This window comes from Glycine max, chromosome 15 (assembly GCF_000004515.6).
Source record: "Glycine max cultivar Williams 82 chromosome 15, Glycine_max_v4.0, whole genome shotgun sequence".
In the NCBI taxonomy this organism is placed as follows: Eukaryota; Viridiplantae; Streptophyta; class Magnoliopsida; order Fabales; family Fabaceae; genus Glycine; species Glycine max.
In genome coordinates, this window is record NC_038251.2 from 8,911,419 (window position 1) to 8,925,397 (window position 13,979).

The 13,979-nt window shown below is 28.7% G+C and overlaps 1 protein-coding gene across 1 annotated transcript; it reads left to right on the forward strand.

Annotated features, from left to right (window-relative positions):
• The first annotated feature begins 1,554 nt into the window (after window positions 1-1,554).
• LOC100806033 (serine/threonine/tyrosine-protein kinase HT1) lies at window positions 1,555-7,358 on the forward strand. The gene is made up of 3 exons (XM_003547227.4): window positions 1,555-2,657; window positions 3,619-4,074; window positions 6,673-7,358. The coding sequence occupies exons 1-3, from the start codon at window positions 2,232-2,234 to the stop codon at window positions 6,925-6,927; spliced, it is 1,137 nt and encodes a 378-aa protein (XP_003547275.1). The 5' UTR covers window positions 1,555-2,231; the 3' UTR covers window positions 6,928-7,358.
• Window positions 7,359-13,979: the final 6,621 nt, after the last annotated feature.

The window sequence follows — 13,979 nt, forward strand, 5'->3', positions numbered from 1 at the left end:
TACGGCAATAAAATTAATTATGTTGTTGGTTTTTTTGTTATTCATAGACATCAAACTCAAGTATGAGATAATATATAATAATTTATACATAATGCTTGATCAATCGAGTTAAATTTCCTTATAATTATTTTATCTTAATATTTTACAAAGTATTAAAAAGGAAATAAATGTAAAAAAACATTTAAGATTTTTTATTTAATGAGTAAGAAAATTAATAAAAAATAATGTTTTCAAAAAATTGATCTGACTTTAAAGGAAGTGAAAACAATTATTCTTCATTCATTCACGGTCAAATCAGTTTTAATATATATATAATTTTAAAAAAATAAGTTAGATAAAATTTTAAGTTATTGTAAAAGGATCATATCCCATGTCTTATAAGACAAAAAAAATAAATCATAATGAAGAGTTGAATAATAACAATCTCTAAAGATATTATGCATGAACCTTTATTTATTCAAAAACATTTTAGAATATTTTTTTAAAAAAAAGTAACAAAAAAAAGACAAAAGGTTTTTTTAAAATGACCATTTTAATTTTATTTTTTTTACGTTGATGCTCACTCTTATTGGTTTTTACCAATTTGATTTTGTTCTTGATTAGTTATCTACTTCACCATTTTTTTTTTGGATTATCTTAACCAGCGACTTGATGAATTCTGGGTTCAATTGAACCAACTAATCTAGTTCAGTTTCAATAATTATAATATGAATTAAGAATTAAATATATTTATTACAAAACATCATCTTATTTTCACTTAATTTCTATTTTCAAAATTTTGTACAAAAAGTAATCAAAATATGATTATCTTTATTTTCATTGATTTCTATATAAATATTTAAAATCAGAAAACATTACAATAATAAAGTACTATCATTTTAGAATTAATAGAAATATATACTTTGCCTTTAAAAAATCATTTTTACAATTATTTATAAAAATAATATTAAAAAAACATTTGTCAAACTAAACAAACCTTCCTAATTCCTATACCTTGAATAGTTCAATCAGATTCCACAAAACTTGGCTTTTTTTTTTTTTTTAAAAAGAATTATTTCTTTTAAAGATCTGATTCCGCGCTTGGAATCACTGCTCTGCAAAATTGGTGACCAATGCTTCAAGTGCAAGCCTTCAACATCCGAATTCCGAAATTAAAATGCTTAAAGAACATCTTGTTCTCCTCAGTCAAGTGCTATATGGAATGAGGTACTGCATGTTACCTCACTCTCAGCAAAGTGTTGTTTCATTTTCTCCACAGAAGAAGGAAAAACAGTAATTCATAGAATGACTTTGTTTCGTAGTATCAAATTATAGGTCAATCTCTTGGCGGTTGGCACTTGTCTAATGTGTTTTTTCTTTTGTTAAGTTACATGTCACTTGTACTCTTGGAACTTTTCGGGGCCCAACAAGGATAGGGATATATCCAAAGTATGAGAAGACTGCAAAAGTCTCTCTCTCTTTTCATTGTGGCCACTTAGAATGCATTGCATTCATGATATATTGCCATAATCAAGGAAGCTCTCAATTATAAATTGACCCAAAAAAGTCTCTCTCTCTCGCTCGCTATAACTAATTCTCTTTTTTAAACAAGTTAGCATTCACGAGACACCCTTGAAACTTTTCTGCCTCTGAATTCTTCTTTATGCCGCTAAACAACCTAATCTTACTAGGAAAAACCGTGAAAAAAATCCTTCTTCTTCTTTCAAATGCTAGCAATTTCATTTTCAATTTTTCATTACACCCCTTAGCATTTGGCTACAAGCAATGAAATCCCAACATGCTTCTCTGTTGTTTCTGCTTGACAGTTAAATGCTGTTGAGAATTTTTATTTTTATCCATCACAATTCACAACTTTGATACACCAAGTTATCATAGTTTTTATTTTATTTTATATTATTGGTAAGAATAAAAAACAAGTATTCTGAGAGTTTACAACAATTTACTGCTCAATCAATCGAACTAGACCCCTAGATACGAAGTTATCATAGTTTGAAATGAAGTAAACCGTGGCCTAGTTAAGTAAGAATGACTTTCAAAGGGTCTTGATTGAATATACATACTCATCAAGATGGTTTAATGAAAACCCACAAACACTCTTCATTCTTAGTTGGAGCTCATGTTTCAAAATCAACTCTCATGATGAAAGTTTCCTATGACTGTATGTTTTGAAAAGCATCACATCATAGCAAAGTGCAAAGGTTTCACAATCACAAACTTGTTTTCTAGGTTCAATGGCGGGGTCATGTTTCCACGGGCTTAGGCTAAGGATGTCTAAGAGTAAAGCTTTACCAGACCCTTCATCTTCCTCCAAGACCCAGTTGGAGAGTGACGCGGAGAACGTAGAAAGGAAGAGATTTGATAGCATGGAATCGTGGTCATTGATATTCGACTCAATGGAGACATGGGAGACTTCAAAGGAGGACCAGGAGGGAGAAAAAGAGGAATGGGCTGCAGACCTGTCTCAGCTTTTTATAGGTAGCAAGTTTGCTTCTGGAGCTCACAGCCGAATTTACCGTGGAATCTACAAGCAGAGAGCTGTTGCTGTGAAAATGGTGAAGATTCCATCCCAGGATGAGGAGAAAAAGGCCTTACTAGAGGAGCAATTTAACTTTGAAGTGGCTTTGCTTTCACGTCTCATTCATCACAACATAGTGCAGGTTCGGTTAATCTACTTGTCCTAATGGTAGTTTGTTTGGTTATCATTTAGGGGGTTTTGTCTATGTGGATCTGAAACTTGGAGGAGTAAGCAAGAAAAGAGCAAAGTTTGCGAGTTAATTTATATACTGTACATAGTTTTGATTTTTCCCATAAAGAGGCACTGCTACTTGCCACTTTAGGGAAAGAAAATGATAAATTTTATAAACGAACGACTAAGGTCTTGTTTATCTTAGTAATAGTTTAAAAGACATAAAAAAGAGGAATTTAAATAAGTAGGTTGGCTCAATAACATATACAATACACCTAATTGCTTCCAAAGATTGAGTTTTCTATCTTTCTTATTATTTTGTCATTTTTGGATGAGTACTGCAGTGATTTATCTTCTTTTTTTTTTTTTTTTTATGTTGAGGTGGGGCAGAGTCCCGAAAAAACAAATTACACACAAACTAAACGAGGCAAAGATAACCCCATAGCATCTCTAATTAGAGATTGAAAATAGAAAGCAGGAGGTAAATGGACTAAATGATTTATTTTTGTACTTGGCGTTCTGGAAAGACCATGAGGTATCCTATTTTGAGTATTAGACAAATTTGATTTGGCCTTTGCCACAAAGTAATTCCCTAGTTTTGAATGTCAACAACCACAATGGAAATTTCATATTTTTAAAGTTTATATCAATGGAGGATAATTTTTTTCTTATGAATTAACTTTTGAGATTGAATTAGATTTATATTATAATATGATAAAGTGTATCTTAGTAGTTGTTATTGGTCTGGGCCTGTTGGGCCATCCATTATAGGACCAACTGCATATTAAGGTTGAATTACATCTAAACCAAATTTTAAGAAAAGTCTAACATTCATTCATGTGTGGTAATTGATATTGTAACCTTTAGCTGCAGAGGTTTCTGAAATGCCTCTACTAATGGATGCATAAGCTTAAATGACCCTTAATTTACAGTTTATTGCAGCATGTAAAAAACCGCCCGTGTACTGTATCATAACAGAATACATGTCACAAGGGACTCTGAGGATGTATCTAAACAAGAAAGAGCCGTACTCACTCTCAACGGAAACAATACTAAGGTTAGCTCTAGATATATCAAGGGGCATGGAGTACCTTCATTCACAAGGTGTGATTCACAGAGACCTCAAGTCAAGCAATTTGCTTCTCGATGATGACATGAGGGTTAAGGTGGCGGATTTTGGTACATCTTGTCTTGAAACACGATGCCGGAAAAGCAAAGGGAACTCTGGAACATATCGTTGGATGGCACCGGAGATGGTTAAGGAAAAACCTTATACTCGCAAAGTTGACGTGTACAGTTTTGGTATTGTGCTTTGGGAGCTCACAACTGCTCTACTTCCCTTCCAAGGAATGACACCAGTGCAAGCTGCTTTTGCTGTGGCTGAGAAGGTAACATGGCTATGCCTGAACTCTAAATGATGTCTTCTTTATTTTGTTAATTTCTTTTAGTTAAACGATTGCATCACTTCTCTGCTTGGCAATTCTGATAGTTTTATTGATTGAATGTTTTTCTGTAATCCCTTTTGGACTTATTCTTGTCTGCTCTACAAAATTCCTTCATGGTACACTAACGCCTTAGTTGGCCTAATGATAAACTAACTATATTTTTTGTCTAATTTGACACATGACATAGTTTTTGGACTTCGGGATGTGCATGGTTGGGTTTCACAAAACCAAATCAGATCCTATTTGAAACCAAACTGGATTTTAAAATCAAACTATCTTTTTTTCCAATACTAGTAGAGTTTTTTACCAAATCAGTTTCAAATTGGCTGATTAACAAAATTGGATTTGATTCAAAACTGGATTTAAAATCAAATTTTAATTTAAAATAGGTTTTAAAACTAGTTTTTGAATCAGAATTTATTTCAGAATTGGTTTAAAATTGGTTTTAAAATGAACTTTATATAAAAATAATAATTCAAAATTGAAATCAGATGTGGCATTGTCTGAAAGATGATTGGTCCGGCAAGTTCTTTGGGTCGGTATTATACTCAATGATTGGTCGGACAAGTTCTTTTTAATCAGAATTATACCCAATAATATGGGAATTTCTGCCTTGAAAGAGTTTGACTGCTAAATAAGGATGAAGGAAATTGTCCTTTACACATTATTTGTTCCCCCTAATGGGACTGCGAAGAAATGTGATATCTCTGACATTTAATTTTTATATGCATCTGGTGTGATTAGATGCAAAAAGGATCAAAACACAGTAGCTATGCGGGTTGTCCCTTTTAGTATTAAAAGAAATAGTAGCTATAGTTACTCTAGTAACAGAAATATCTATGAATAGCATATCCAAACAGGAAGTTTGACCTGGATCTCTCCCATTACCCAATCTTTTAAAACCTTATACAACAAATACATGTACAACAAAAACAATTTTCAAAACTTTTATCAATCCTCTAATTGACCTCTTAGAGAATCGTCTCTAAGGCAGAGCTAATTGGAGAATCCTGATCATCTAGGTGCTGATGCCTCATCTAGGTGCATCCACATTCATGAGGCTTATGAGTATCTTTTGCCATTTTACCCATTCACTTCCATTTTAGTAGTATATGTGACTGAATGGATCAATACCATAGTTTCAGTGCCAAAATATCTTTATTCAGGGAGTTCTGCTTTGCAGAGAATTATAATCATGTGAGGACAAAACATTTCAGTGTCACTCCTAAAGGTGAGGACGAATCCAAAAGACACGGCATGGAGTAACCACTAATTATATATTGTAACTACAAATAGTTTTTCTCATGATAATTTCAGTGTCACTATCAGTTTATCATGGTTTACTTGGCCATAGCACTTCCTTATATAATACAATCTTTCTTCAGACAAAGCAAACTACGTACCTCAGCTCAGAATACATATAGCATAAAATGTGTGTCCACTAATCTTTATTTCCATACATAGATAGTTATCAGTAGTCACTAGTCAGTGTAATTAAACTACACAAACACAACTAATAAATGACTCTACTAGTTCATGTTGCATCTCACCTGTTGTTTGAGATTTAAAACCTGACATCATGGTAGCAATCCCCGAATTCCCGTAATGGAAATCTTGAATTACTTGAACCATGTGAGGTAGGTATTGGGTTACATGTGCAGAAGCAGAACCTAACATGAGCAATGATCATGGATTATTTTAATCAAGACTCTTCAACTTTTTTGTTGAAAAGTGTAATAGTCGGTGCATGTGTCTTCTAGTCCTAATAATGGGAAGCACCGATGCATGGGCCTTTGGATGCATGTTTTCCCTCCCTAGTCCCAACAAGCATCCCTTAATGTCGCTCAACCTGATAAAAAAAAAATGTATGACGCTAACATAGTAACATTTGTGACATTTTGGTGCACACATTTGTCAAAAGTAGTCCTTGGACTATGCATAAAAGGCTAGCCGCTATGGTGTTATCTCGATTAGTGCTTTCCCACGAGGCACACACATCCCCTTAACCCCATAAAAAGAAGGAATAAACAGCATTTTTCTCTAAAATTGTGGGGCGTTATTAGAAAAATGTCAAATAAATCTCTCAAATAATAATTTGTTTCATCTAAATCCTATCATTTTTTATTTTTTTATTGATAAATATTAATTATTAGTTTGTTAATTTTTTATTATAAAAAAAATCAAATTCACAACTTTTTTTTTCTTTTTCTTTTTTACTATTCAATCAATTTTATATCTCCTATTGATCCTTAAACATATTAATTCACACATACTAAGTATTATACTAATGTTAGAAACGAATACTTTTATAGGATTTTCTTTAACTGAGAGACTAGTGTGATAACATCCAATAACTTTGAGGACAGAAGTAATTGTTAACTCTAAAAATAAACCCTGGGATTTGCTGAACTCCTTACACTACTTGAAATCTTTGTGTACCTTGTAATACTTTTTAAGTCATAAGCATGCATAATGAAAAGGCTTAATGCTGTCATAAGTAAGTAATTTAATTTAAAAACTGATTGAATTATTGTTGATCAGAATGAAAGGCCTCCTCTGCCAGCTAGTTGTCAACCAGCACTAGCACGTCTGATAAAGCGATGCTGGTCAGCAAACCCCTCGAAACGGCCAGATTTCAGTGATATTGTGTCTACTTTGGAGAAGTACGATGAGTGTGTGAAAGAGGGCCTAGCACTGAGTCATCATCATTCATCAGGCCTAGTCAGCAGAAATGTTATTATTGAACGCATAAAAGGCTGTGTATCAATGAGCTCCTCCATACCTGTACATGCTTGATTCCCCCCTACAAGGTATATATATATACATATTATTGTCGTAATCTACCATATGATGCTCTTATTACTTTATAGAGTCCATCATATAGTTTGTAGTTATACACGCTTCTTGTTCTCTCAACTGTGTATTATGTAATTGTACTTCAGGAAAATGTCGAGTTTGGCTTTTTTTTTCTTTCTTTCTGTGGCAGTAAGATGAGCTATTAGGTTGACAAATGAAATCAAGAATTGTATCACTGATGAACGTGTCATACAACACAATAATATGGTGAGTTTTGGATCAGTCTAGTAATTGTATGTGAGGGCATATGGTGGATAGTATGTGTGGAAATATGGTCGATCAGTCTAGTAATTGTATATGATAGCTTTAAAGCTTTTCTTTGGTGTGGTGGGAATTTTCACATCATCATATCATATTAAAATTTTGGATCAGTTTCTCTCTTTTTAAATGTATAGTAATTTTAATGTGACTCGATCTACAAATTTAACATGACAGAATCACTTGAAAATTTAACATTTGAAAATATAGGTTCCTCTCTCCAATACCCCTGCTTATTAATTAAATTCGTGTGGGTTCCATTCTACTGTTGATAATTCCATTTCGAAAATAATATTACTCGCGTGAATTTTAACTAGTTAGAAAAAAAAAGTGTTGTAGGCATTGTTAAAGAGTGTATGGTTAATACTCTTAATATATTGTGGCTCTATGCCAAAGTTGAGTCAAGGACCATATGTAATTAGCAAGATAATTTGGTTTTAAGTTCCTAAAGAGTAATATTATTTCTTTCTACAAATCTTTCTACAACTTTATAAAAAAATATTAAATAAAAATTAAATACATTTAATATTTTAGAAATATAAAAGACATATATAGTTACCACATAAAACAAATAAGGAAGAAAATTAGTAGAAAGATATTATAGAAAGATTTAGAATGATTTTTTGAGTTAGAGATAAAAAATGTTTCTCAACTTCCTGGATGAAAGGGTAAAAAATTAATCTCACTGAATAATAGTTGTCAATCATTCAAGAAAATTTTAATTTACACTTGGATCATTCATTATTATTGCAAGATGCCAAAATTAGATGTTCCAATTACTTCTTCTCATGTTTTTTCATATATAAAGCCCATTGTGCATTAAAGCAACATTCACAATATTTAAAAGATGGCAGCAAAAAATCAAATCGCGAGAAGTAAACAAACAGTTTTAAGAAATAAATAAAAAAATCAACACTATTAATTAGTAAGGCATAATTGTGAAGAAATCATTAGATCCTTAATGGTGAAGAGAGGATTTGTTTCATACTTTATAGTTAATTACTTCCATCGAAATCAAATATCATAAAAATATAATTAATTTACCTTGATTGAGAACACTAATTAACTTTAATTAATTTTTTCAATCTCATTTTAAAAATGATTTTTATTTCCTAAAATATCTTTTAGACTAATTGATGAAAGACTTTATTTATTTGAGAACATGTTTCAAATGCAAATACTCTCTACATTTTAAAAGTCCTTATTGGTATTACAAATTACAAGAATTAAACAAAAGCAAAATTATATAAAGCATATTTTAAAAATAATTTTATTAAATATAATAAAATTTATTTATATATTTTAAATCATCATACATAAGTTTAGATTTATTTATATTGAAGCCTGCATAAAGTAACATTCATGATATCTAAAGTTATAAAACTAATTATTTCACGGAAATCAATTACGATATTTACTCTTAGTCCTCTTTTCCTCTTCCCTGTTATCCTTATTATTTTATTTTCACTCACTCAATCTTTCTAAATAATAATTTTGGCTATTATGCCGCATGTATAACGAACAGCAAACACAGTAATATGAAAGTAGCTCACCAACTACCAACAACAACCGGAGGCTAAGCGAACTCAGCAACAGCATCCATTCACCAAACAACTCTGAGGGCAAAGTATCATCAGCAACTAGTACTATATTCCACCTACCTCCAACGCAGACATCAGTCTTAAAACTTCACAATGTTGGAACCTCAGTGTAAATGATACCCTTGTCCTTGATTTTAAATATTTCCTCATTAAAGTATCTGTTTGTTTGTGAGGAAAGAAAAGAAAAATAAGTAAGAAATAAGGTATAATAGAATAGAAATTAATTTTATAAAATAATTTTAATTAAAATTAATTTTAAATTGATGTGATTTATATTTTAATTGTAAATAACCTAATCATTTAATCCAAAATTATACTTTTAGAATTTATTATAAAAAAACAAAGTTTAGTTTATGTTAAAAATACAATGAGTTCAGTTGATTTTGCATTAGTGTATCTTATTATTCTTATTTAAAATAAATTCAATAATTTTAAAGTCGACTCAAATGTAATTTAAGGTAATATGTTTTAAGATACTTCAGTTAATTTTTAAATTTTTTTTACTAGATGAAAGATTTATTTGATTAATTGGTAACAAACTTTTTTTTATCAGTTTCTAACTTCTTTTCAAAATATATTTGAAGTAGTATTTTTTTTTTAAATACTAACTTTTATATTTTCTTTTATTCTTATCTTTAATATATTTATTCAATTTTTTAATTATTCTTTTTAAATAAATCATAATTTTATTATTTTTCTATTTTTTAAACACTAACTTTTATATTTTTTTTCATTCTTATTCTCAATATATTTATTCAATCTCTTAATTACTCTTTTTAAATATATCATAATTTTATTATGTTTTTGTTATTTTATACTTTTTAGTTATTTTAATCGTTAATCCTACTAAACACTTATAATTCAATTAACTAATTTTTTTAGTTTCCTATTAATTTTTTAATTAATTTTATCAAACATAGTCTAGATCCTTTATTTGTTCACAATCAAAAATTAATATTATACTCTAAAACTTCAGTCTATTTTAACACTTTATTGATCGTTGTTATGAAGCTTAAGTATTGTTTTTTCAGATAATTAAGAATAAATTAGATGAATTAAAGTATATATCGTATCATGATCGGAAGAAAAAAAATCCAAAGAAAAAAGTAGGGATTTAAGAGAAATTGATCCATCATCTCTATGCTCCTAGTCTAATTCGTTCTGTATATACAGTACTGCTTTACTGTTTTCATTTTCTTTGTATTGAATCGGTAAAAGAATACTATATTAATTGTAAAATATAATGGATAATGACTCTACTTCAGGGTTGGAATTAAGATAAGAAAGCTGCTGATGACGGGAGTATTAAGAACGTAACGAACTTAGTCGATGGCTAGATTGAGTCAGAAGAAATTTGACCAATGAAGACATGATAACCATGGATGGCCTTTTAAGACTCAGTAAAAGCCTTTGAGAACATAAAATACATAAAACTAAGTCAAATACGTCTGGTTTGGATCAGAAATAGCTGATTTTTAGAGTCGTTATCATACGCACTCGCTGAGAACTTAGATTGACTTAATGTTATTGAAATGAAAATAGCAAGTAGGTGGGAATTATCTTAATAACAAAACCTCAAATTATTTCTAACGTTGTGTTTCGTTTAGAAGATAAAAATAGATGAGAAAATTTTAAATTAAAATAGAACTAAAAGATGTAGATCTCACAAAAAAAAAATATAATTTATTTTTAATACTATTTTTTTCCTTTCTATCAACCATACCATAAACGAAAACGAATGGTATTAAAATAACGTATTTTTTAAGGCATTTTTATCATTAAATTACATTTAAAATTTGTTTAATTATTGAATAAACGAGAAACAATGGTTAAATTGACGCAAGAGTGCAAAATCTTGACTTTAGACTAAGTCCTAGCATCAATGTATATATTTTTTCTATTGGCTTTCACATAGAGTTGTTGAAGACAGTCAATTCAACCTTAACTACAAAGTAAGCACAACAAAGATATATGCTCCACGCTCTCATAACCATGTTTTCCTTCATGAGTTATGTGGGTTGTTTGTTACTATTTCCAAATTCTTTGTGTTGAAGTTGGATGAGTTTTTCTTTAATTAACTAGTTCAAAATGAAAAGGTGAACTCGATTTTTACTGACTAAAATCTTTTGATTTGATCCTATTAACAAAAGTAGTATAAACTTGTAAAAGATAAAAATTCTCCTAGAAGCGATGTTCAAAATCTCTCTTATTATTTTCACATTTATTTCATTTCATTTATCTTATCATTTTTTTCTTTGTTACTATTTACTAATTTTATAGTCCAAATGGTCTTCCAGGAACTTCCACTTACTTGATGATATATTAAACTTAAGTACCAAAAAAATACTTAGGTGCCTCCAATTTTAGTTGAATAGAATGCATCTTCATTTTAAAAAAAAAAAAACAAAAAAAAATGAACTACCTAAGATTTTGATTCAGTCAAACCCATCAAGTTAATTGAGTTGAAACTCATGCTTAATTATGATTTTTTCTTAAGTGTCATTTAGAGTTACATGAGTGTGTTGAACAATTAATGTATCATTTTTCTAACTTAACTACTTGTATAAAATATCAAATCTTAGGTATGAAATTATCTTAAATACTAAGAGAAAATTTTTGCTGGTCATATTTATTTTACTTAAAGGAAATGCGCAATTTTGTCTTTTCACGTTGAAGAAAGGCGTATGAGAAGATACACGAGTTCTCTTTTTCTTTTTCTTTTTCCTTTTTTTGAAGTAACAGTTCTGTTATTTTAACATCGAATTTTGAATATCATATTTGATATTTTAAATATATATTTTTTATTTTTTACTTAATTTTTATATGCAAAAATGTATCAAATGAAAATAATATTTTTATACGACAGTATGGTAAATAAATTTTAACCAAATTTTAGTATAAATAATTGAGTTTTTTTACTCAATATAAGTAATTGAGATTAAAACATAAAAAATATGTAACTTTGAAAAGATACGTAAGTTTTATAAATAATAGTAAATCCTTTTGCACTCATAAATAAAAATAACTAATTTTACATTAATTAAGAAATTTAATTGACATTTTTTAATTTTTCTAATCTCAAGTAAAAAATAGATTATTTTTAAAATGTCTTTTATTAGAGCTTGTTATCATGAATAAAGTAAGTAATTGAAAATAGAATTATAATTACATAAGGGTATTTTAAGAATGATAGTATTAAATAAAACAAAATTAGTTAGATTAACTTATATTTAAATCTAACATAGAGACCACTTGATATTTTCTCAAGATTTATATATAAATAAAAAAAGTTTCCTTGTTTCTTAGACTTAAATATAAGTAAATTTAACTAATTTCACTCCTAATTAATGATATCATTCCTAAAACATCTTTTATTTAATTGCAATTATATTTTCAAGGAATCTATTTTATTTATGGTATCAAATTTCAATGAATAACATTTTATGAATAAGTTATTTTTTTATTTGAAATTAATAAAATTAAATGATTCCAACTAATTCTCTTAATATATGTGAAAGTAGTTATTTTTACTTATATATAAGAATTCATATGGAGTATTTAATTTTGATTATTTATTGTTCAAAATCATTGTGGAGTTTAGTAATGATTCAATGATCTAGTCTAATTTTGAAATAATACTTCCTCAACTCATATCTAAGAAAAAATAACTAGTTTTATATCAATTTAAAAAGTTAGTTAATATTATTTAATTTTTGTAATTTTAAGTAAAAAAATAAGATTATTTTAATTTTTTAAAAAATTTATTATCATAAATAAAAAAGAATCATTAAAAATAAAATTAGAATTAAACAAATAATATTTTAGGAATAGTAATATTAAATAGGCTAAAATGAATGAGATTTATTTATTTTTAAGTCTAAGATATAAGATAATTTTTTATTTATATATGAATTCAGAAGAGCATTTCCAAATTCTATGGTCCTAATATCTTGTTCAATCGAGATATGTCTTGGAAGACATAAGTTGGATGTCCTAACCTATACTAGCTAGTATGCTAGACAATACGATAGACACTGTCCGTCAAGAATGAATTTCATGCTGCAAGTTGCAAGATTATTTTTTTACAGAAGCTTAGGTATCTCCTTTTTGTGTCTAAGAATTGAAGCAACATAGAAGCTTATTCTTAACGTGCTTACGAAATGGACGTTTCCAATTTATCTGAAACATTTAGGAAATGGAGCATTAAGATTAATTCTTAATTATAATCTTCTCTTATGAAATCACTGATATTATTGTCTTTATCTCCATTAACACATTATCGTCGTTGTCAATATTGTTATTATATTTTCACCATGTAATAACAATGAAGACAAGATTAGTTTTAAAGGTTTTTCATTCCATCATAATTTTTTTAATTGTGATTTAATTTTTATAATTAAGAGTTTATCTGAAAATTGTGAGAATATTTATAAACGTTTTAATACAGTGAATGACATTGTCAATTTTTTTAATCCAAGTGATACTAATTTGAACAAAATCTTGAACGGTAAACTTACACTTTCTTTTTCCATTTCTCATCGATATTCTCTTTTGAAAACAATTTTGTTCTTAATATAGTTAAATATTAATATATGTACACTTTTTTCAATAGATATTTAGATTTTTGTTCCTCACAATCTCACATTATGGGAGACTACTACTTTCACTTAACCTATCCTCCGTTAAAAACTTTTACAATATTATGAGGAATGGAACTTTTTGCATTAAAAACAAACAAATATGATGTACGTGAAATCGTGAATAGCTAATAGTAGTACATTATATAAGGCGTGCAAATAAAGTTACTCAAAAGAAAGTTTTAGATGACTTGAGTTTATAAGGTAAATCATATTCTTAATTAGTTAATCTTGACAAGCGCGAGACACTTCCCTTTTTAGTTGATTAGTAACTCCGACGTCTAAAATCACCTGCAAAAAAGAATAAACAATTCTTTTTGAGGACCTTGCAAAAAAAACAATTGTTTTTTAGGGGGTTCATATCCTTGAAAAGAAAATCCGAACTCCATTGAAACATCTTTGTACATATTGGAATGCAACGGAAAAATCAAACTAATTTATTGTTACATTTGTTTAACAGAATTAGATATTTTGTCAAAGAATTTTTCCTTTATGT

Coding starts and splice junctions, on each gene's coding strand:
- LOC100806033 (XM_003547227.4), top strand. CDS start 2,232: ATGGCGGGGTCATGTTTCCACGGGCTTAGGCTAAGGATGTCTAAGAGT. Junction 2,658..3,618: donor TTCATCACAACATAGTGCAG/GTTCGGTTAATC, acceptor CTTAATTTACAG/TTTATTGCAGCATGTAAAAA. Junction 4,075..6,672: donor CTTTTGCTGTGGCTGAGAAG/GTAACATGGCTA, acceptor ATTGTTGATCAG/AATGAAAGGCCTCCTCTGCC.